Source organism: Clarias gariepinus, chromosome 11, assembly GCF_024256425.1.
Source record: "Clarias gariepinus isolate MV-2021 ecotype Netherlands chromosome 11, CGAR_prim_01v2, whole genome shotgun sequence".
Classification (NCBI taxonomy): domain Eukaryota; kingdom Metazoa; phylum Chordata; class Actinopteri; order Siluriformes; family Clariidae; genus Clarias; species Clarias gariepinus.
In genome coordinates, this window is record NC_071110.1 from 13,705,187 (window position 1) to 13,731,374 (window position 26,188).

Consider the following 26,188-nt stretch of genomic DNA (forward strand, 5'->3'; position numbering starts at 1 on the left):
TATCAAATTTGGGTTTTTCTAACAATCGAAATAGGACTTGATGTCCAAATTGACCCTACTTACCTGTCATGCATAGTGCACACTGTACAAGCTTCTGGAGGCAGTGGTATGATCTGTGGTTGCTTCAGTTGGTCAGGTCTAGGCTCGGCAACGTTATGTGGCAATAAAATAGTCAGCTGATGACCTGAATGTCCTGAGTAATCATTTTATCACATCAGTGAAGATTTATCCTGGCACATTCCAGGGCTCAAAGAGTGAAAGGGTAGGCCTGAGACAGGAGGAATTATTTTCACACATGAATATTGCAAATCATTAATCAAAGCTGTTTGTTTTTCGGCCATGTTTTTCAAATGTATAATTTTAATTGTCTTTCATTTTTAATATTTAGATTTCCATTAAAGTTTATTTTTTTTAACATTTAAATTAATTGGGTAGAGGCATTTGGGTTTAGTGGTTAGCACTGTCACCTTGCAGCACCAGGGTTCAGGTTTGATTCCCGCCTCGGGTCTGTGTGCATGGGGTTTACATGTTCTTCCCCGTGCCTGGTGGGTTTCCTCTGGGTATTCCGGTTTTCTTCCACAGGCCAGAGACATGCAGATTAGGCTAATTTACTATTACAAATTGCCTGTTGAGTGTGAATAAGTACTGTATGCATGCGTGTCCTTCCATGGATTTGTACCCTGTCCGGGGTGAGCCCCGCCCTGGGATAGGCTCCAGGCCCCTCTTCGACCCTGTACAGGATAAACGGTAAAGACTATGAAGATCTACTGTATGAACATGTAATACATTTTTAATACAAGTCCGTTGTTTCTGTATATTTTTATTCACTAACATGGGAATAAGCGGGGTTCAAAATTTGTACCGCATCGCGCCACTAGAGGGCCTCAGACATTGCTATGTGGATATTAATACTGTATAAATGTCTGCGTGCGCTGCTCGCGCTGAGGTCCGTTTAGAGCTGAAAGACAATGCGTTTTGGAGCATTGTGTGCGCGTGTGCACGCGCGAGCGCGCAACTAGACTACGCATCAGTCACCCCCTTCTCCTCCCCCTTCTCCTCCTCCTCCACTCCGGGCTCAGAGTTCTCGCTCAGTGTATCAGTGCTGATCCTTCAGCTGGAAGTGTAGAGCTGCTCGGATGGAAATGTGACTCCGGCGGTGTGAAGCGGGGAAACTTTCTTGCCGTTTGAATCAGAGTTACCCGGCACACCGGAGAGCAGCTGGACGCATCAGACTCTCTTACAGGATGGAGGTACTGTGGGATTGATTTATTCCTCTTTCTGTAAGCCCACGCTGTGATATTAAAATACAGATCAAAGGGAAATGAACAGACTTTACTGTAAGTGAAGCGTTATAAGATAATTCTGTCAAGTGGAAATTCAAAGTGTTTTAAAAGACGAACTGAAATTTGGTTTTCTTAAGAGCAAAAGGGAAGGAACCTTAATTTGAATGCCCTGACTTTAAAAAGCAAAGATGATAACTGGCAAGCATATGGCAAAAATATGAATATGGAAAAAAAAAATATATATATATATATATATTTATACAGTACACACACATATACTGTATATATACATGTATATATGTATATATATATATATATGAACCATGAAAATATATATATATATATATATAGATAGATAGATAGATAGAGAGAGAGAGAGATACATACATATATATATATATATATATATATATATATATATACAGTTAAACCTCGGATTGCGAGTAACGCCATTTTAATACATTTTGACTTTTAATACATTTTGAAAACGAACAAATCTTGGTTTATGATGTAAATCCATGTATCTAATTCTTGTTTTGACGTCACGTGATCACAACTGAGCCAACGGTTTTTCTCTCTCTTGCACTGAATTGTGAGTTACCATCTCCCCCCTGCTGGGTTTTAGTGCGCGTCTCTCACTGGTATAATCAACATCTGTGCATGCGTGTACTGTTTACTATAACACTGTGACCACATGTGTGTGTGTAAAACATTTTATTTTGTGTCTGTATGCGGATGTGTACAGTGCGCGTGTAAAGCAAAAGCAAGTCTCATTAGAGAGGTTAAAGATCCATTTTTTCCGTCTGCTCAAGGCTCAGCCTGCTCTTTGTGTCTGTGTGCGCGCGCGTCATTGGACATCGTGACACACACACACACACACACACACAAAGACCCCTCCTACTTTTGCCCTTCACAGACACACACACAGACACACACTCTCAAGGCCTCACTTTTTCTCCTCCAAACATATTGCTGGGCATTGTGGCCAAAACGCTCAATTTTTGTTTCGTCTGACCACAGAACTTTCCTCCAGAAGGTCTTATCTTTGTCCATGTGATAAGCAGCAAACTTCAGTCGTGCCTTAAGGGCCGCTTTTAGAGCAAGGGCTTCCTTCTTGCCCGGCAGCCTCTCAGTCCAGGGAGATGCAAAACACGCTTGACTGTGGACAATGACACCTGTGTTCCAGCAGCTTCTAATACTTGGCAGATATGCTTTTTGGTGGTTCTTCGGTTTTTCGGTTGACTCTTCACCCTCCTGACCAATTTTCTCTCAGCAGCAGGTGATAGCTTGTGTTTTCTTCCTAATCGTGGCAGTGACAAAACAGTGCCATTCACTTTTTTTACTTACAAACAATTGTTTGCACTGTTGCTCTTGGGACCTGCAACTTCTTTGAAATGGCTCTAAGTGACTTTCTTGACTTGTTCAAGTCAATAATTTGCTTTTTCAGATCCATGCGGAGCTCCTTTGACTTTCCCATTGTAGCGTTGGTGGGCGTTTGTATCCAATGAGCCCTACTTAAATGGCCTCAGAGAAGTCACCAGCTGAAGTCACTCATAATCACTCACAAGAAGTTAAGAGGCCATGCTATGAAGCTCATTTCACTGACGCAACTTTCTAAGTCACCAAAATTGCTAATTCATGTTGCTGTATGTATATTTTTGACCCAGCAGATGTGATCATTTTTTTCTGTTAACCCATAATAAAGTCATAAAAGAACCAAACTTCATTAATGTTTTTTTGTGACAAAGAAGTATCTGTTCCAATCACTCTATCAGAGAAAAATCAGAGTTGTAGAAATAACGGGGAACTCAAGAGAGCCATGATATTATATATTTATATAATATTAATAATATTATATTATTATTATATCATATACATTAATATATAAAGTATAACAATAAATATTGTATTAAAATATTTAGGTTTTTGTTTTCTGAAGTGTGTTTACATTTCTTTGAATGACTATAGTATATACACACTCTACTTTAGTCATAAATACTGCACATACCCTTATATTGATATTTATTTATTTATTTTTTTTTACATTTTACATCACATTGTATATCACTCCACACAACCAGTTGCAATGTCTTTAAAAAATAAACAAGCAAGCAAGTTCTAAGAGTAAGTTTTTGAGTGATCTATAATGCATATTTTTAAAGGTGGTCTGTAAATAAAGTCAACTTGGACCTAATGTATTTTGTCATGGAAATGCTGAGGGATCTGTTCTGAAGGGGATTGAGGGGGATTGGGGATATTTATTTATTATTAAAGACTGCAACATTTTGAGATCCCTCGCAATAGAGTAATGAAGTAATTACAGTGATTATGTAATGAACAAACAAGTGAAACCTGATGAAATGGGATGATGCCACGATATGTGAAGACTGATCTTGAAATCCTCCAGTCGCCACCATACTCCATGTTAGCCAGGTGGACGATCATATGCAAAAGCAGTGGTTAAAAAGTGCTGATTTCTGCTGTATATGTGTAACAAGTGCAGGGGTTTTGCTTCTTGTATGGGAACACTTCCTATATAACATGTGTCGCTTGTTCTCTTGCTGCCCTAAAAAGTGCCCAAGTGCATTCGTCTAGTCTTTGCTGATATGAGAAAAAAAAAGTGTGATCCTCAGCTGAAATGTCCACAGGATAAGAACAAATGGGGAACAAGAAACAAAAAAGAATTGATGAATAGAAGAAAAGTTACAGACAAAGTGTTCTTACAGCACTGTGTTGTTTACAGGATGGCTGACTGACTTCCAGCAGATTAAGACAGTGAAAGCTTGTGGGATCGGGAGGGAAAACTTACAACATCCTCTGGCCACTTACTATTCCGCTGAAAGCTTTGGGAGTCCCCTGTGTATTATGAGTATGTGTATATTATGTGTGCATGTGTGGGTGGGTTGGGTGTGGACTTGGTCCCATATATAGCTGGAGAGAGTAAAAACTAGGAAAAGAGCAGAACTACAGATGTGAAAGAATGGGCTGGATCTGCCAAGCATATGGGAATGAACATGTATTATTCAATTTAAGTGCAAAAACAAAACTAACTTGACTGCTGAGAGAGCGCAGTACTATTAGTCGACCACTTAGAATCACTCCACATAATCCAGTTATACACTGATCTAAAAAAAAAAGCTGATGATTGATGTTCAGCCAGTAAAAACATCTGGATTTGCCATCTGCAGAATCCAGTCTCATTATATAAGATCAAACCATGCTGTGTGAAAGTGAAAGAGGTGGTCTAATTAGTTTTCTTTTTATTGCTGTTCTTTGATTGAAAAAAGAAAAATGAAGGAGACACTTTTGTGTCCTTAGGAAGTCCTGTGCTGTGTGCTGTCTGAGGCATCCAAGTCCTGTAGTCAGCATATTTGGAAGAATGCCTTGTGATCAGCACACTTCTCCTTCCTTTATAGTAGTATCCAGACGATTTTTTTTTTTTTTGCTTAAACCATTGTTTAGTGTGTGTGTGTGTGTGTGTGTGTGTGTCTCTGGGTGTGTGTGTGTGTGTGAGTGAGTACAGTATTAGACAGGTTTTTAAAACCCATCTGCCTAATATTGCACCTGCCTAATATCGAGCTACCAAAACAGGTCTGACTCACTAAGGCATGGATTTCACAAAACCTCTGAAGCTATGCCGTTGTATCTGGCACCAAGACATTAGCAGCAGATCCTTTAAGTCCTAAAGGTTCCAGGTAAAGTCTCTGTGGATTAAGTTTGTTTGTCCAGCACATTCCACTGGGATTTCTTAATGTCAGGGTATGTGTGCATCACTTACCTGCAGAAGGGCACAATAGCAAATGTGATGCTCTAGGAAATGTTCTGCTTGAACTCATTGTCATATTCCTTAAACCAATTTAGAAGTGTGACAGGGTGCATTATTCTGCTGAAAAAGGCCCCTGCCATTAGGGAATACTGTTGCAATCATTGGGTGTCCTAGGTCTGAAACATTGTTAGGTAGTTCATACAGTAAAGTAGGGGTCAAAGGCCACATAAATGCACATAAATAAAAGTACATGACTGAACAGTCTTTTGGCATGTACAGGAGTCAGCATGGGCTCTCTGACTCGTCTGCAACTAATCACTCCTAAGAATCCCTGCAACTAAGTTGCACTGTATGTCTGTCAACTTTTATTATTATTATTATTATTATTATTATTAGCAATTTGTGCTACAAGAGCTCTAGGAACAAATTGGCTAGCCAATGTTCCTCAGGCACATCAATGAGCTGTGGTGCTCATTACCCTACAGCATACCAGGAATTCTCCACAAACTCTGATCCAGGTGTCTAGTCATCACAGTCAAAGATACTCACTTCTTTATTAGTTTGTAATAAGATAACCAACGCTATACATTTCACGTGTCAGTGGTTCTATGGTTGAGACATGATGCAGTATAAAATGGGCTGAGCATACAAACATCTGCGCATAGATCTGCCTAGGCTTTCTCAGCCAGTCATACGATGTTTAGTAATAGCTAACGATACATACAGTAAGATCTGCTATACTGCGTTATAAAAGCTAAACATGGAGGATTCCCATTCAAATTTTTGTCAGGATCGCTATAAGTGTTCAAACATGGAAAATTCAATCTTTGGTAATGATCCATTTAGGTAAATTAGGTGTATTTTCTGAACACTGCAGGACTATGTCTTTCTAAGGCAGAGGTCTGACAGTCCAGCTGCTACAAGCTTCATTGGTTCCTTTGTCAGTGTTAATACAAATCAATGCTTGCTACTCAATTTAGCAGTTAGTGCTCTCTATCCATGTAATCAGTAGCAGCAAAGAAATACTGGAGAAGTCAACATTATTTTTGTGAATTACATGTGTAAGAGAAAGATTACAAAGCCTTAATCAGAACCTTGTGGTACACCATATTGCATTTTTTAAGCCTTTGACTAACCCGAACAAACTGGCAATTGTCTGTCAAGTAGGATCTAAACCAGACAGGACCTTGTCTACTTAAATAGACCTTATTTTCCAGCCTCTGCTGATTAAAATATCAAAGTCGATAATGTCAAAGACTGTACTCAGGTCCAACAGTACCAAAAAAGGAAACTTCCACAATGGAGCACAAGCAGGTCATTGACCACTTAAGCTTGTGCTGGTTCCTATAATTTGATGCTTCTTATTGTCATAGGGGAAGTCACAAATAATAACTGTTCTATTAACGGCGTATGGGACACATACTGTATACAATAAGTCTTAGTACAAAAGTTTTCCTCACAAAAAGTTTTGTACTTGTAAATATAGTAGCTTTTTTAAAGATAAAGCCACGACTGTTTTTCTTAAGAGCATTTACCTCCTACAGTACAACAAACTCCAAGATGTGGTCATGGTGCCTGAAGTATGTCAACAGTTTGAGGAGGGACTGTTTTTGCAGAACAACATTTCTTTCTTATAAGTACAGTAACCGTAACATGGATAAAACGAGAAGCATTTTATAACCTCTCCTGAGGATCCTAAATGAAAGTGTCTTGAGAAAAACAAGGCACGACTTTGTTATCCACCAGCAGTACACTATCTTAGAGTGGTGGAAGTGAAGACATTAACCAGTCGAACCATAAGCAGTGAAAGGAAACTTTTTGTCCTCTGACAGATGTAGGTTTCTGTATATGAGCTGCCATATATTTGGAATGTGTATGAGTGCATGTCTGGACTGCTGGTATTTAATCTTAGCATGTCTTGATATATGTCTAAGAAAAAATGGCTTCTGATGGCTATCTTTGCAGTTTATGGCTGTTTGACATTCCAGTGAGTTTGACAGGACTTGTCCTGACTTTAGGAGTTTTGTAGATTAAATTAGGCCTTGTTCACACGGGCGTTAAAATCGAGCGTTTTTCTTGGGTTCGCAGCGTCCGGTGAGCGCGGATCAAGCGCATAGTGTTTTCTACACAAAGGAGTCAATGAGAATGTTCACACGGGTTTTGGTGACGTGCGTTTGTCCAGCTGCGTGTTTATACGGCATCAAACCGCTTCTAGTTCGTTTTCTTCACGTTCATTTTACGCTTCGGAGGACCGGATATATCCCATGATCCTACATGCTTTACATAGGGAAATTTGGAAAAAGGCAAAATAAAATAAAAATAATTGTTGAAAAACATACGCATTTTTTAATAAACCACAAAAAAACTACCTTCGATTCGACGTTGTGCAGTCAGAGAGTGAACCAGGTAGCGGCGGGCTTTTATATCCAGTTCCCGACACACTGCCCCCACAGGTTAACACGCAAACTACAATTTGGGCTGCAGGCTGACGTTAGAAAGAGACAAACGAACGCCGGTGTAGAAGTCTATTGATCGCCGCTACAAAACACAATACAAACGTCTAGGACGTTCAGAGCACATCATTTATCCAAAAATTTTACGCCCGTGTGAACAAGGCCTTAAAGAAATGGGAGCAAATGTTTTCCAGGCTACAACGTGAATAAAGATATACAACTTAAAAATGGCTTGTTTATGAAACAAGTTCAGCAGCAACCTCATTTCCCCGCTCGTCAGTTCCAACCACACAGCATTCAGCATCAGTTTACTAATCACTGGCCTGATCATATGCCATCTTACTGGTTCATGACTTTAATTAGAAGTTGTTGTTTTTTTGCTTGAATGATTTTAAGGTCAATGTGTGGCTTAACAAACAAAAAACATTATTTGGAAACTGGTCAGGTACAGGGACTGGACTGAAAATTAGAGCCAAAAATTAACCACAAATTGATAGCTAAAAAAAGTTCTTCAGGAAGTCTAAAGAAATATTTCTCAAGACTACTTTAAAATACATGAATGTCTGGCTCATTAAACCAGAATGTAAAGAAATGATGGGTGGCTTAAGACTTTTGCACTGTACTGTATATAAACTTATATATAGGAGTGATAGGAGTGATCACTTTAAATGATAGGAGTCGAAATGCGTCTGTTCTCACATTGCTATTCTCACATTGCTATTTCTGCAAATGGTCTATTTATTATATACTATTTGTCTATGTTATGTTTCACATCCCTTTATGTCATCCACCTAAATATTGTGTTGGTGCACTTAAAAAAAATGAATCAGTAGTGCTACTAGGGTCTGATCCACAACCAGCATTAGATTATGAGTTGTAACATTTACCTACAAAGTGATGCAAGGTGGGTAAATTACAGGGTAAAGCTTTATGCTTAACACTGTTCAACTGAACATTCCCAATTTTTGGATAGAATTTTTAACTAACTGTTATGAAAAGGCTGACTAAATATGCCATAATCGTTCAAAACACACGGCCAAATGAAGAGCCCTAAACTTGCAGTTCCAGTGTAAAAGTGGTGTGATTTCAAATACACCCGGTTTCCTTGGAAACTTGGGGAAAAAAAGGACATTTGCAAGTCTGCTGTAGCATTAACAAGACTTGGCTGCTGTTTTATATGGTCACTCCTGGCAGCCCGAGCCCGGTTTTCCTCAGTTTAATCCAGCACACTTAAGTGAATGTAAACTTCACTATGCTCGAATACTGCTCCAGTATAGGACTGTTATTTCCATCACTTCCTCTTATTTATACGTCCTGTATATTTACCTTATTATTTTCCTTTACTGTCAGTTCTTTCAACATTTATCACTTTTTTATCACTTGCCTCCCTTAAGCTGTACAATGCATAAAGTATAAATCACAAAATTAATAAAACACATCACAACTAGCCTTGGGTATATTTTTGGACATGGTGCGCATGTGAGCAGTCCTGAGCTGTCTGATGAATGAGAGGTAACTGTTTCACCACATCATGTGTTTGCTCTCTAAGAGAGATTGTTTGTTTCATTATTAGTTTTCTTTTTTGTATAGTTTTGCACTGGTCAGCTGATCGCTGTAGGGAAGGATACGGATTTACAAGTCATATATATATTATATTATTAGTATATATTATTAGTATATATATTTACAGTACTGTGCGAAAGTCTTGGGCACATACATAAATATGGCATAAGCAAAAGATGCTTTTGGAAACATTTTTGCATAAAGGAAACTTCCATAAAAAGCAATAAAAAGTAATAAGATAAACAGTCAATATTTGGAGTGAAAACTTATTGCTAAAAATCTGGAGTTTTATACACAGATTTGTGCAGTTTTATAAGAAAACAGCTGTTAGGTTTTACTGAGCTTGCTGGAGAATATGAGTTCTTCTGGTAACTCTGTCACACTCGCTCGTTTTACTGTGACCGTGTGTGCATGTAAAAAAAAAATTATTTTGTGTTTGTATGCGTGTGTGTACAATGCGCGTGTATTGTTTATTATAACACGTGTGTGCTCGTGTTTAAAAAAAAGTCTCATTAGAGAGGTTAAAGATCCATTTTCTCTCTGTGTGTGTCAGTCTGCCGATATGTGTGTGCGCGAGCGTCATTGGACACCGTGCCCCTTCACACACACACCCCTCCTCTCGCCTTCTCATAAACACACAAACACACACACATGCACACACACACACACACACGCTCTCTGCTCTACACTCTCTTGAGCTTAGGGCACAAGGCGGAGTACACCGTGGTAGGGTGCCAACCCTTCACAGGGTAAAGCTTACTTACTCACTCACTCACTCACCAGAAAATACACTAAGGGCTATTTGGAAATACTATTTGGGAGTACCTGGAAAAAAAAAACACCAAATTCAGACATACTGTAACATGCACACAGACCCAACCCAGGAGGTGCCAATCATAAACCGGCACGCCACCCTGTTATACTGTGAATATGCATTATCAAATTGTATTTATTGTTAGAGAAGTAAATAATTTATTTCCTGTTTTCTTTTAATTATTTATTTATTTATCTAGTATATTTTTTGTATTCTTTCAAAACACCTAGACCAGTAGGTGTCTTCCACAACTGACCAAACTAGTCTGACCGAACAGTGAAACTTGCTATCTGGCTTTTTGATTTCAAGCTTCTATTTTGGTCCTAATTGCCCTGAATTTCACCCATGCCCATCCGTAACAGAGGCGCTGATGTCTGAGATAAGGCACATGTGCAGTAGCCTAGGAAAATCTTTCACATAGACAAGTTGTGACATTTATCACATATATATCACAAAACTTTCCTGGGCTAATTAAAATTTCGGTGACTCCAAAAAGTGAAGAGTTTCCCAAAGTACAAATATTAAATGCTTTGTTCTAATTGTGGCACAGATGCTTCACAGACATTTTGACAGGTTGTACTGTATGTGATAACGAACTGAACTGGTTAGGCTTTTGTCATTTTGCTACAGCACAACAACATTACAGTATAGGATTCAGGACTCGCTGTACAGCTCTCGCAGCATCCTTAAAAAATTCTCACCTAGGTGGTTGTCCGAAAATATTTTGGTTATTTACAATTAAAAGATTTAAATATTATTTAGTGTACACAATTTTGCATCAGTACCATGCATAGTGTGCAACTTTGAATTACAGTTTTAACAAAGAACTACAGTTTATTCAGTTTCACATCATGAAAACGAGTGAGGAAACTAATACTAAAGTGCATTAACACTTTTACATTATAAGGCTGAAGTGTTGCATACAAGTCAGGACAAATGCAGCTGCTAAATTATTTGCTTTGTGAGGTGTTGAAATCATCACACTCTTTAAATATGCTACAGCTTTTCCTGCTCATGCTTGATTGGGTTGCTGTTGTGTGTTGTGCCAACCTTGTATCACTCGCTCACAGATACATCCTGTGTCATGATGATAGACGGGCGAGATAAAAGGTGAAGTAAAGCTGCGCCCTGAGTGATCAGATGTGCGTGTTATGTCTCAGATGAGTGTTTTCGTCTGAGTGAGTGAGCGGGTGTGTGGGTTTCCTAAAACTGCTAAATTAGAGGTTCGAGTTTACAAGCTTTTCTAAAAATGATACAGAAGAAAATATCCCGAAATTGCTCGAGATGTCACCTACAACCTTTTACATGGTGGTTTAATAATTTGACTGTTGGGATATATTTCCTCTCTCTGGTTCAACTCAGTGTCAACATATAACTAATGACCCAAGCCTATGTGACTGCTTGGGACGTTTTTTTTTTTTCTTTCTTTCTTTTTTTCTCAGGCCCCAAACCCCTAAAATAGATCTGGCTGGATTTCCAGTCCCCTCTGGCTTTCTCAGAGTCCTGACCTCTAATATCTATAGGATAGATAAAGTGCAGCCTTACTCTTGGTTGGCTTACAGGCTTGGCCATACATGGTTTAGGTATGACTGTGCCGACTTGTAGTAATAATTTAACTGCATGTGATTTAGTAGATAAGTATAAAAGTGTGAAAATGATCACATTTGGCAGCGGCAACAGTTTTGAACTCGAGTGAAACTCTGATTAAAATGGGGATGCGAACTTTAAGCGCTTGAGCCAGGAATTGTGAAAGTTATTTTTGCAGCCTTTGTGTTGTTCTGTGACTGAAGGTCATTTCTGAAGGCCAAGGAGCCAAGTCATGGCTCCTGTCCAAATGCTTTATATTAGAAACCATCGACTTTGGTGAACCAACAAAAGCTTGAGCGTTCACCTCCATTGTTTTCTTCTGAGATTTTTTCACTATGAGCACTAAAGCATGGGGTTTTGTTTTTAAGAGACAGGAAGGAGTTAACAATCACAGGCTCCTAATGATGAAACAAGGCTGGGTGGTCTCTGGGGGTTTCTGCTTATCATGGATGAAAAAAGAAAAGGAACTGGAGGAATTTTGAAAGAAACAAATCACAATGTTTTTTCTTTCTACGCGTGTATGTTTATTAGTGTACGGTATTTAGCAAGGTGTTTAGGATTCGAACTGTGTGCATGTACAGTAGTAATCCCATTCTGGGTGGAGGGAACGAGGTAGGTGAGATCACTGTGTTTGTGTGTATGTGGAATAGGGGATGTGTGTATGTCTTTCAGACATAAGAATGTTTGTTGGAGAAGTGTGTTTCCAAAGGGTTTGGCTCAGACAGGGCAGACACCCAAAGCTAGAGGCAATAAGGAGGATCTGTGTGTAAAGAGCGTTTTGTCCCGAATAGCTCTTGGGGCAAAAAAAAAAAAAAATGAGGAGAAACATGGAAGCAAAGAAAAAGAGACTTCATTCCAGTGTTACAGTGAATACTTTGACTTAATACTAGAATAAAACAATATTTAAAGAGGGAGAAAGAGATGGAAACTTTGTCTGTAATTCCCCAGGCAATTAGCGTGATGTCAGTCAGCTGTGCTAATGTTCTAGGAAACACACCCATCTTTTCCTTATTCCCCCGTGGGCTGATGTCACCATTTCCCAGTGCTACTTTTTTCATGCACTTTTCATGTAAGCCCCACTCCATTTTCCTGTTGTTGTAAAAGAAGGAAATGTGATCAGCCCCATAAAACAAGTGCTGTCCAAGACTGAAGGTAGCTCTTGCATCATGGTTTATGTAATGTCTGAGGAAAACATAGAGGTGATTAGAGCTGCTGTCTGCTACGTATCTGTCGTGTCTCCCTCTGTACGCTTGTAATTCCTGAAACTCTTTAGGTGGTCTGGGGATATTCTAAGTTCTGTGTCAGAAAGTAAGAGTAAGTCATGGTGAGGCTTAAACTGCTTAGAAATTCACGGGTCAGAGAACGTTCGGCAGTAACACTGCTAACAAAACAAGGAGGCCGATGTAATTCATGAGGCACATTAGTGGGGTGTGTGGGAAACACATATTAATCAACATCGTTTAGCATAGAAATCTAATGAGTGTTACGACTCAGTGATATTTTAAATTCACCCAGGGTTTAACCATCAGGATGGGTTTATTGAACAGAAAGCTAATTTTGGGGTGAAACTAATGTAAATGAGCAAAGCTCCGTTCAGGGTCAGTGCAAGATTATATTGAAATTGCATCAATAAAAACCCTTATCCATCACATCTGTAATATGTGTGCAAGAATTTCAAACTCTACTACAAAAGTCTTACTCAATTAGATAGATAGATAGATAGATAGATAGATAGATAGATAGATAGATAGATAGATAGATAGATTGATTGATTGATTGATTGATTAAGAAAATTCCAAACTCCATATATAATGCAAGGGCAAGGACACTTGTTGAACTTATAAATAATAAATGTTCAAAACGACCCAAAGATTACTTGACTCAGAGGAAAGACATCCAAACACACCGAATACCTTACAGAAGTCGTTCTAGCCAGAAACAGAACGTTTAGATCACTTTCCAATGTAATACAGTAAAATATAATTCTGGTTATTTATGCTTGCCTTTGGACAAGAATCAGTTCTTTTTCTGTACACACAAAACTCTGGCTTATTGTACGTGTTATCAGATGTGGCTCCGACTTGGAAATAAAATTAAACATCCAGTCGTGTGTTTATGTGATACCAAAATATGTGGCATAAATGCTTATTAACTCCTGAGAATGTGGCCTTAGATTTCTGATACTGTTTAATGAGCCCCACTTTTACTCTAGATGGTTTTGTTCTTTCTGCAGTAGAACGAAACATGTTAAAGGTCAAAGGTCATGTAGCACGAGAATTAGTTTAAAACCCTGGAGTAGTCCTTGTGTGTGTGTGTGTGTGTGTGTGTATGTATGTGTGTATGCATGCATGCATTTATGATACAAAGAATCATTCTTAACTTTTCAGGAGGCGTCTCCAGTCAAGTTATCCGTGGCTGAACTGGCTGGGAAGTTTAAAAGTCATCCACTGCCAATGCCAAGGACTGATGAGGTAATATTTGATTTAATTTCATGTAGTTTCTACATAATTTCCAATGACGGGAGATACAGAACAGGCATGCTAGGAGTTTTGCATTGGATTGTGTAATGTGCTTTTTGTAAGCTTTTCTCCCACAGTCCAAAAACATGCAGATTGGACTAATTGGCATTCATAAATTTCCCGTAGTGTGTGAATAAGCATGTGATTTTTATGTCTAGCCTGCTATGGATTGGCACCCCATCCAGGGTGTACCCTGCCTCATGCCCTAAGTCTCCTGAGATAGGCTCCAGGCCCCCACGACCCTGTACTTTGAATATAGTGGTATAGACGTGGTATGTGGGTTATATATTTCTGTGAATGTGTGTAATTAGAGAAACAATAGAACAAATGTTCTATTATTATATATTATTATAAAATTATGATTTGCTGGCCCCATTAGAGCAAACAGTTAAGGCTGTAGGTCACTGGGTTTCTGATCGGGGGTTCGAGTCCTAGCTCTGCCAAGTTGCCACTGTTGATCCCTGAATTAAGGCTCTTAACATTAACTGCTCCAGGCTCTATCTGTGTCCTGGCTGACCCTGTGCGTTAACCCCAGCTTTCTAACTAGGATATGCAAGAAAACAATTCCACTGTACATCTGACAATTTTTCACATATCAGAGAACCTGTCAGAGAACAGGGTCATAGGAGGATACAGCGCCCCCTGGAGCAGATAGGGTTACACGCCTTGCTTTAAGGGCTCAACAGTGGAAGCCTGGCGCTGCTGGGGTTTGAACCCCTGACCAGTATTGATCAATGGCCCAGTAATCCACAGCCCTAAATGGGATTAATAAAGTACTTTAAATTAAATATATCCAGAGCTGCTGACCCACCTTCACTCAAGCTGTAGTATAAACATGAATGTAAAGTATATAGACATAGACTGGTTAAAATCCATCCATCATATATTGTTCATTAGCCTTCTGCATATGCTATCTGATTTGTAATGCACGTCCATCTGTTACTGTCGCAGGGAAAACCTGTTCGAATGAGCCCTCCATCTTCTTTGCAGTTACATGACCAGATGGAAAGTGAGAGTGAGAAGGAGGTGAGAATTTAACTAGAATACATCACGTGTGTGAACAGTCAGTGAATGTAACAATTAGTATTATGAATGATCAGAATTTATTCTCACCTAATCGAAACTGCTTGCATGAACGTACAGGTACTGGTACAGTCAAGCTTAAAATATTGTTAAGTATAATATTTACATTATCATTTAATGGTGTTGAAGCTTTTTATTTATTCAGTGATAGGGTCTGAACTACCTGCATTATCTCTTTTTCTGTCAAAGAAACCGAGTGTTACACCTCAACCTCCACCCAAGTCTAAGCTGAAGAATTCTCCCCTCTTTGAGAAACTGCAGGTAAACATCCGGTTAGGATGCCTTCCTCATTGTGCACTAAGATTATTATTATATTTTTTAGATTGTTACATTTATTTATATTTTTTCCTTTTTTTTTTTTTCTTTATATTAAATCGTGTATAATTCTGTGTGACAATGCAAGCTGATTTTCATATTTACCCCAGGCGGCTGTGTAAGTCTGTATGCATCAGCAAATCTAAGGAAGCACTTTACACAGGAAGTGCTCCATCTTGCAGCTTCCTTCAACCGTACTTTCAGTATTTGTGACATACATGCAAAGTTTTAGTGTCTACTGAAAACCGTCAGCTGTCCCACTACATGCTCCTTTGATAAAAAATATATATTCAGCATTATTTCTAGTCAATTCAGTTCCTATCAAGAGAACTTTCATCGATGAGCATCATTTCAGGGTTAGCTTTAGCTGTAAATCCCCTTGACACTTGAAGAGATTTGCTGCTCTCTTCACTTTGTGTATCTCTGCTGCCACATTGTGTTCAATAGGGGCATTTAAGTTGTATTTCTTCCGAATCCTTCATTCACATATTCATGAGAAAGCACTGGGTTGGACCCACTTTTGCCTTCAGGGCTGGTTTAAATCTTCATTCCTTAAAGATCTGGGTCTATATTCTCAGACATCTCGGAGAGATCTGGTGACTGTGGAGGCTATTTGAGTACAGTGAACTCATTGTCATGTTCAAGAAACCTCAGTTTCCTGTTCTTAGCTGACAGGAGTGGCATCCGATGTGGTCTTGTGCTGCTGTAGCACATCTGCTTCATGGTTCGACGTGCCTCCCTATCAACTCGATCCAGTCTGTCTGTTCTCCTCCGAGCTCTCACATCAACAAGGCATTTTCACCAAGAGAACTGTTTTTCAGACCATCCTCTGTAAGAACTTAAGATAGTTGGATGTATAAATCACAGTAGATCAGCAGTTTCAGAAATACTCAGATCAGCCAATCTTGCACCAACAACCGTACCATGTATGGTATCAATTCTGATGATCGGTTTTAACCTTCAACAGATCGTCTTAACCTTGTTGTTATACCTAACTGCATATAGACATGGTCTGCATATAGACAAATACTCCTGAATTTGAATTTGAGCATGCATGGATCCTCATCACATAAAAGTTACATATTTTTATTGTTTCCTTACTTCTGCAACCTAGCGTCAGAAAGGTCTGTTTTCTTACAATCCATAAAAAAAAAAGGATTGTCTGCCTCCTCTTGATCTTTACATTTGTATTAATTACAGAAGCATTATCTGTTCAAACCAGATAATGTATTTATATTGGAATAACAGCAGCATTTAGGGATTTACAGCAGCATTTGGGGATTTATAGAGCTACTGTACAGCTCTGTCCCCTTGGCTTGGGTTGGCCCAGGCTTGTTTGCTAATCAGATCAGGTCTTAGCCGTGTTGCCAGGCTGCGAGATGTCCTGCAGTTGACTTTGCAGCCATGACACAAAGAAGCTGCCATTTCTCTCTTTTCTTCTTCCCTCCTGTACAGGTAGGAATTGTTTGTAATGCCATATCTAATTTATATAATGACTCTCCGACTTTCATATGTTGTTCCTTGTGGGTTTGGAATAATATGTCTCCATTTTTCTGTCTTTTATTTTGTGAGTTGAAAACATTGTGAATGAGGACTTGACCTCGGTGTGTTTATACTGTAGATTTGGGGACATAGATAAATAAATGATTGAGGCCTGTGGCTCTAGTAATAATGAATGTCCAGCTCTTTCTCTGGTTATATTTGGGATGATTCACTGAGTCTCAGTATTCACAATAAGAGAGGAATGCAGATTAGACTAGTTTACATAGCTCTAGTGGGACAGCTGTCTGTACTGTAGTACTGCACTCGCTGGTGCAGACTCGCAATAAACACAAAATAATTTACTTTTTTCATATAAATTAATACAATAAGTTAACATGTGTAATGTATGTCGTCCAATGTTACATTTTTTTTCTTTTCCCATGTAGGCCAATCCCATATTGTCTCCCAATATACTGCTCAACTCAGCCAAAAGTCCAGAAACAAAGCAACAGGCCGTACCATTCTGTCCTATCATCATTTGCAGTCCCCATAGTCCCACCCTGAAGCCTCCTCAGCAGCACAGTGAGGTGCCTGTCAGCTTCGAGACACCAGCTGAGGGCACCACACTGCCCAACTTCAACAAGGTCTGACTGCTTTACTTAGCCCATTTGATATTCGAACAATATCAAAATATTGTTAATAGTTTGGTAATTAAAAATTAAAGTAAACGGGGACCAGCAATTAATTTTTTTTCTTTTTCTATTTCTTTTCTTCCTCTTCCTCTTGTTACTGATGTTTACAATTTTAACTGCTATAATAGATTTTTCCGCGCCCCCATATATACATATATATGATTGTAGATTGCTTAATATATGTGATTTATTTATTAATGTAAATAATCATATGTAATGTAACTATATATATAATTATAGATATACATATAATATAAATATACGATTAGTTACATTAATAAATAAATCACATTAATTGAGCAATCTACAATCATCAACAAACTAAATACAAATCTATGAGAATTATTATTTATACTTGCATTTAGCTCATATATTAGTTTATATTAACTACGAAGACTGGCTTTTATTGTATTTGATACTTGCTACATAAAGTATGTGTTTTGTTCTTCTCTTCATGTATTGAAAAGCATTTTTACGATTAATATTGCACACAAATTCCACCAAAAAACATTGGACATTTATTATGATAATAGGAGTCTCCCCTTGGTTGCTTTACTTTTACATGTGCTCATCCATTTGTGTGTGTGTGTGTGTTTTTCTGTAATAAATATGGATACCAATGTTGTTATACTCTTAACTGAGTTCAAACAAGTTCTGATTTGGTATCATGACTAAGCTACGTCTAAGTCCCATATAAGCTGGCTAGCAATGGAGGATGCAAATATATAATCCGTTTAACCCACTTCCTTCTCATATCATTTCACCTCTCTTATTAAATTAGATTAGCATCTGAGAAAGCCTCTGTAAAATGATTTATTTTAAGATCATAAAATAATTGTGGACTACCCATAAAGGGAGCAAGCAGTGCACGGTTGTGCCTTCTGTTACTCTATATGTACAGTTTGTATATTTATGAAGATGTCATCTTTGGGAAGTGCTTTATCCTTGTCAGGGTTGAGGTGGATCTGAGGCCTAACCCAGGTATGATATGCTAGTCCACAGCAGGCTATCAAACACATGTACATTCGCACCTAGGAGCAGGTTGTCGTAGACATCTCACCTACAGTGTGTGCACTTATTTTTGTAAGGCGGGAGAAGAAATGAAAACAGACAGAGAGAGAAAATGTGAATTTCTAAACACAGACAAAAACCTGTTGCACCACAGTGCCATCTATTGACCAGTAATAGTATATACAGGTTTAAAACACAGTAAGTACATCAGAAAAACTGATTTACAGTATTCGCATGGTAATGCAGATTGTATTTTAATTTACCCTTCATTACCCCTTTAAGGACCAGGAATCAGATAAATCACCCAGCTAGGATACTGACTCATCAGCCATAAAGAATTTAAATAAGATAAAATATACCTTTATTCGTTCCAATCCCTTTATTTGTCCCTCTAACTAAACAGTTAGGATAGGGAAGATTGTTCATTGTTACTATCTACTACTACTAAAGTAGTACTACTAAAGATATCTATCTATCTATCTATCTATCTATCTATCTATCTATCTATCTATCTATCTATCTATCTATCAAATTAATAATAATAATAATAATAATAATAATCATAGCAGTCTCTAAAGGGTACTATTACTTGAAGAAGTTAACATAGATCTCAGTGGCTCCTCAAAGGACAAGCTAGGGTCTTCAAATATGAGGTCACATTGAGGGGGTCTAAATGGCTTGTTTAAGTCCTGGCCAATGCAAACATGCAATGTTTTTTTTGGTTGTGTTTTTAGTTTGAGCACACACACTGGAGAGTCATCTGAATGTCTAAAAATGACAAAAGGAGAACTTTTTTCCTTTAAAATCATCTTTTCGACACATCTTAAAAGTGACTCATAAAAAATACTTCTTGTTTAATTTACCCATGCCAGCAATATACTGACTCGGTTCTGCTTTTTTTTTTTTCTTGACAGGGTCGAGTCCGGCTCTCCTTCAAGCGCCGACCACCCACTCGCCCGCACCGCAAGTCAGCAGGTGAAGAAGGGGTTCCAGACACACCTGATGAAAACAGGCCTCCAGCTGATCTGTTGAGTCCTGATAACAGCCCTGACAAGAATGGCAATACTAAGGATGCACTGGTTCTTCCTCCAGAGGAAACACATGAGAGCCAGGAAAACTCCATTCCTCTCATAACTGTACAAGACACAGATCTGCAGGAAGAACATAATGATATGACCAAGGACAATGAAGGGACTGAAGATACTGAAGGGGAAAACAAGGAAGAGGTAGCAGAGGAAGAGAGCTCAGGAAATCCTGACACTTCAGAATCTGTGGACAACCAACAAGATGAAAAGGCACTCGAAGAACACAACTCGGAGGAGACAGACGAATCAAGAAAAGAAGCAGAAACTTCAGGAGAATCTACTGAGGAGAACATGGATGCAGAGGTAATCATTTCATACTAATGAGACATGAAGATGCATCATGAAAGAGTCCAGAACCACACAACGTTTTATGTAGAGGAGCTCTCAGTTATGTTAGAGCCTTGGCTGGAGATAGCACCATGAGATACAGTGGTGTGAAAAACTATTTGCCCCTCTCCTGATTTCTTATCCTTTTGCATGTTTGTCACACAAAATGTTTCTGATCATCAAACACATTTAACTATTAGTCAAAGATAACATAATTGATTGATAAATGATGGTTTTTATTATTTAGGGAGAAAAAAAATCCAAACCTACATGGCCCTGTGTGAAAAAGTGATTGCCCCCCTTGTTAAAAAATAACTGTGGTTTATCACACCTGAGTTTAATTTCTGTAGTCACCCCCAGGCCTGATTACTGCCACACCTGTTTCAATCAAGAAATCACTTAAATAGGAGCTACCTGACACAGAGAAGTAGACCAAAAGCACCTCAAAAGCTAGACATCATGCCAAGATCCAGGAACAAATGAGAACAAAAGTAATTGGTTATAAAGCCATTTCTTAAGCATTGGGACTCCAGTGAACCACAGTGAGAGCCATTACCCACAAATGGCAAAAACATGGAACAGTGGTGAACCTTCCCAGGAGTGGCCGGCCGACCAAAATTACCCCAAGAGCGCAGAGACAACTCATCCGAGAGGCCACAAAAGACCCCAGGACAACATCTAAAGAACTGCAGGCCTCACTTGCCTCAATTAAGGTCAGTGTTCACGACTCCATAAGAAAGAGACTGGGCAAAAACGGCCTGCATGGCAGATTTCCAAGGCGCAAACCACTTTTAAGCAAATTTTGCTAAAAAACATCTCAATGATTGCCAAGACTTTTGGGAAAATACCTTGTGGACCAACGAGACAAAACTTGAACTATTTGAAAGGTGCGTGTCCCGTTACATCTGGCGTAAAAGTAACACAGCATTTCAGAAAAAGAACATCATACCAACAGTAAAATATGGTGGTGGTAGTGTGATGGTCTGGGGTTGTTTTGCTGCTTCAGGACCTGGAAGGCTTGCTGTGATAGATGGAACCATGAATTCTACTGTCTACCAAAAAATCCTGAAGGAGAATGTCCGGCCATCTGTTCGTCAACTCAAGCTGAAGCGATCTTGGGTGCTGCAGCAGGACAATGACCCAAAACACACCAGCAAATTCACCTCTGAATGGCTAAAGAAAAACAAAATGAAGACTTTGGAGTGGCCTAGTCAAAGTCCTGACCTAAATCCTATTGAGATGTTGTGGCATGACCTTAAAAAGGCGGCTCATGCTAGAAAACCCCTTAAATAAAGCTGAATTACAACAATTCTGCAAAGATGAGTGGGCCTAAATTCCTCCAGAGCGCTGTAAAAGACTCGTTGCAAGTTATCGCAAACGCTTGATTGCGTTATTGCTGCTAAGGGTGGCCCAACCAGTTATTAGGTTCAGGGGGCAATTACTTTTTCACACAGGGCCATGTAGGTTTGGATTTTTTTTTAAATAGATAAATAGTTTAACCTTGTTTTCAAAATATTTTCTTTAGCTCTCTGAACTTTAGCAAAAGCTTTTTTTTTTTTACACAAAAGACAAAATCTAATTCGTTTCATACAAACTGATTATACACATTAGTGAATTCTGTGTCACCAAATGCAAATCCAGTTTGGTTAGTCAGTCTGCAGTTTGCATACTTACAATGGTCGTCATAGTGACGTAATGTGAATAGTGCAGGGTAGGCAAATACTGACTACAGTGCCAACATGCCACTTGTACACTGGGCAATGCTTTATAAAAAATATATTTAAAGATAATTTCCAGCCATGAACATACCAACAAACACAGAGAAGTTGCTCTATGCTGGTTTTTATACAGTATGTGTGATGCCTTCCACTCCCATCCTTTTTTTTGTGTTGTTTTTGTCTCTGGTAGTTCTTCTTATTGTATATTTGTCATGTCAAGCAGCATCATGCAGAATTCACTACGTGAAATGATTTTTATTGAATTTCCTGCTCATGTCTGAAGAACAATATCCATTTTGACCTCCACTGTCTGAAACACAGTTTAAGAAACCACAACTGATTCTTTTTATCTCATAGAAAGAAAGAAATTAATTTATATTTCTAAGTTTTTCAAATGTGTATTTAAAAAAAAGCAAACATTAAAAATACTTAAAAAAAAGATTAGTTCACTGATTAATATGTTTCAGCTGGAAACAAATCTTGTAGCCCTAACTGATGCAGTAAATCAATAATTCTTCCTTAAACAAATATGTCTTAAGATGTATCCTGTGATCATGAAAAAAGATTAATTATTGGCCTGTGATCAGAGATCACTTAAACATCTGGTGAAGTTGCATCATAGAAACAACAGCTGGGTTCAACAGTGAAAGGAAGAGCAATGAGACAAGAACTCAAGGGACTAAACAGCTGTGTGGTCATAAGAAAAGCTGATTACATTATTACATTTGCTAGGGAGCTTAAGAACAGACTTTGGAGCAATGGAAAAAGTCCATGTGGTTTAATGAGTCCAGACTGACCCAGAGGGATGGGTAAGATGGGAAGCGCATGAAGCAATAGGGATCACTGTACAAACCACTGGAGGGAGTGTTATGATCTGGGGTTGCTTAAGTTGATCAGGTCTAGGCTCAGCAATATTATGTCAGCTTATATGTGAGTGAACTTAAGACGCATCTGTTTCTCCAGTACTTGGACTAACGATGACTTAAGACGCATCTGTTTCTCCAGTACTTCCCCCCCCCCCCCCCCCCCAAAAAAAAAACTCTTCTCAGATGTGTTGGACTAATGGTACTTAGTTATTAACCTGGTTAACCCAGTGTAAGTATGTATCCAATGTTGTAAACATTAAAGCACTTTTTGTAAGTCGCTCTGGATAAGAGCGTCTGCCAAATGCCTAAATGTAAATGTAAATGTAACTGAATTACCAGGTTACAACATCGGTGGATTTTTTTCTCCCCTGTTGACACAGCTGTACGCTAGGACAACAATGCTGGGATTTATCAGTTTTAAACTGTAAAAAACGTAACTTTGGGAGCATGACGTATTTTTACACATGAATTGGCCACCACCTTAACCCAGATAAAAGTCTTTGGAATATTCTGTGGTAGATTTCATAGACTGGTTCAACTCTCCTGTCATCTATACAAGATCTTATTCATAAAGGAATGCAACTCTGGATAGAAATATACTGCATGTTATAACATTGCATACGTTTGTTGCAACAATGCCAATGAAATGAAATTGGTAAAATGGCAATGAAATATTAGTATATTTTTATGGCTGAGTATAGTGTACAGCCTCTGTTTAAAAAAAGGTTTAAATGTTCTCAGTCAATGAAAAGTATATCTGAAAGGAAAGGAGTGAGATTCCTTGCATTTATAACATCGGTTAAGCAAAGTAGCTTGTGATTTTCAGATTTTAAATCTTTTTTTTTTCCAGGATCAAGATCCGGATCAAGCTTCTACAGACTGAGATGGATAAACATATAGCTGTGAAAGGTGGAGAGTGCAGTGGAGGACATCTACCGGAGGAAAAACACGGACCAAATGCAGAGAGTTATAATTTATAACAGTGGACCTGAATTTATGCTCTAAGCCTATGCATTACAATGAACAGTGCAGCCCCTACCACAGCCGTTGACAAGCCATACATGGTTAACCATCCAACAGTGGCCAGGAATGTTGCAATATGAGCAGAAAACAAAGTCTGCATCAAATTTGGGGAGGTTATAAACCTTTTCTGATCTTTTCCCTTCTCTTTCTGGATCATGTCACCAGTGTACACTTTAGAAACTCTCTGTTTCTGATATTGTGTAGCTTAGAAAAGTAGTCTTTAAACTGTTAATGGAATGCAATGGCATGAGAGTGGTAAAAAAATTGATAAGGAGAATGATCTTACTAGCAGCTCTTACTAAGCCTCAAATTCTATGTGAAGTATATAATGATTTTTTTTCTTTAGGTGACAAAGCATCCTTAACTATGCAAACAATCCTTCAGGAAAACTTTTTAACCTTGATACTTTTCTGTAAAATAATTATGTGACTGCAAGCGTTTGCTTGAATATCAATATACCTTGAATTGTAATTTCATTTTATTATTGATGACACAATGGTAGCACAGTGGTTCTATACTACAAAAACGCTCCCATTAAATTTCAGCACGTACTTTATTAAATTTAAGGGATAGCCTAACAAACTGTTATATAAAATTAATGCACACCTACTGATCAAAATCCAATCAGATTTAAGAATTCAACAGCACTGTGATACAAATTAAAATATTAACAGATATTTTATTTTTCTAAACTGTTGTTACCACAAGCTCTTAAGTTTAAGTCCCAGACCAACCAGAAATCCACCTTCAGCTGTTTATCTCTATGGATTGGATTGGACATGGAGGCTAAAATTGTGTGCCAGATGAAAACACATAAATTGCTTGGTTTTTAGTACTGGCCTGTAATTTTTCTTTAAAAATAACATGTTAATTAATGAACACAATGTGAAACTGCTTCTTTAAATGTGAAGCACTCTGCAGTGTTCACAAGGGGGCAGTCTAGCAATAATTGATGAATACTGTACCTAAAACTCCTTCCACTTAATAAAAAATTATTGAAAATGTATCAATATAAATCCACATTGATAATTAATTAATTGTAATTAATCAATATAACATTACACACATACACACATTATGGTCCAGTGTGATTCACTTGCAAAAATAAGAATTAATCATAATAAAATTGTTATTTATGAGAGTTGACAAGGTTTTGTTTGATATTCGCAAAACCATTTTCACCTTGTAAAATCTACGATGGTTTCAATCAGTAATCTGACTTTTTGATACCTAGAAACTTTCTCTGCAGTCTCTGAGCCACTTCTTCCCTTCTTCTTCCTTTCCAGATAAACTTCCTTTTAATTAGGAATGACAATAAAAGTGCTCATATACAAGATTTGTGTATTGACTTGAATTACATTAGTAATACCCTTATAGAGTAACTAGAAGAACCCAACTGAAAGCCAAGATCAACTGATTAAACGGGTAGTATTGTGTGCGGCTCCTGCTTGACTAGAATGAAAACCTGAACTCAAACATCCTCTCTTTGCAGATAAGATGGACATGGAAGCAGCCCTTTATGACTCAACATTGGAGCGGGGAAAATACCAAAATCGATGCAGGTCAGGGATATTCCAGGAGCAGGGCTGGGACACTCATTTAATAAATTAGATCTGTATGTCATTAGTGATAGTTCCTCAGGGTCAAAGTCAGTAGGTAACTAGGAGCTGAATGTCCTTATATGAAGACATGACATTTTTTTCCACATCAAGAGGAAGTTTAGGATCAAGTTTAGTTGGTAAGGACACCTGATAAGTATGTCCCCATGTCAAATATGTTGGAAGTTTACCAGTCATGGCTCGGGGCTGACCCGGGTAAGTGGAGGAATTATATCTTGGCTAGTCTGGGAACAGTTAGGGATCCCCCAGGAGGAGCTGAAGAAAGTTGTTGGAGACAGGGATGTCTGAGCATCTCTGCTTCTTCTGCCACCACCACAACTCAGAATTGGACCAAGTGGTATAGATAATGAATGTATGGAGGGTGACATTGTGTCTATATACCCTTGTAAGAGCCTCATGTGAGGACTGTTAGATTCCATTGTCAAACTTCTTCCTGTTTAAAGGCATTGCAATCATAGTTATGAGTTAGTATTAAAGAGAAACAGTGAGGGGAAATTGCAACATACACAACAGTGTCTGAGCCTCGGAAGGTTAAATTAAGAGTCTTTTGCTGTTCACATATCCTGTTAAAAACGTGAGCTTACTTGAACACCATAATATTATATTCTCAGTACAACTTGGCAACTCATTCTCTTCAAACAAAGAATCCATTAGAATGTGAATTAGATCTGGCTCTTTGGGATCGAAATTGAAGATCCAGATACTTAAGAACATTTTTCTTACAATATGTGTAATATTATGAGTATGTTGAAGTTGTATTTATTCAACAACAACAAAAAAAAAAACTTTTAAAGGCTGCATTACACTTAATTCAATTTTATTTATATAGCACTTTTAACAGTGGTCATTGTCTCAAAGTAGCTTTACAAAATGAAGAGAAAACGTATGGAATTGTGAGTGAAAAATGTGTGGCCCAACAGGGAACCCATCCTCATTTGGGTGATTATGAATAACAGAAATTATATTATAACAACATCATATT

The 26,188-nt window shown here is 38.3% G+C and overlaps 1 protein-coding gene across 1 annotated transcript; it reads left to right on the forward strand.

Annotated features, from left to right (window-relative positions):
- The first annotated feature begins 1,066 nt into the window (after nt 1–1,066).
- zgc:153184 (uncharacterized protein LOC751652 homolog) lies at nt 1,067–24,915 on the forward strand. Its single transcript, XM_053506704.1, has 7 exons — nt 1,067–1,250; nt 13,854–13,937; nt 14,937–15,011; nt 15,258–15,329; nt 17,312–17,509; nt 19,483–19,956; nt 23,415–24,915. The coding sequence occupies exons 1-7, from the start codon at nt 1,245–1,247 to the stop codon at nt 23,445–23,447; spliced, it is 942 nt and encodes a 313-aa protein (XP_053362679.1). The 5' UTR covers nt 1,067–1,244; the 3' UTR covers nt 23,448–24,915.
- The last annotated feature ends 1,273 nt before the right edge of the window (nt 24,916–26,188 follow it).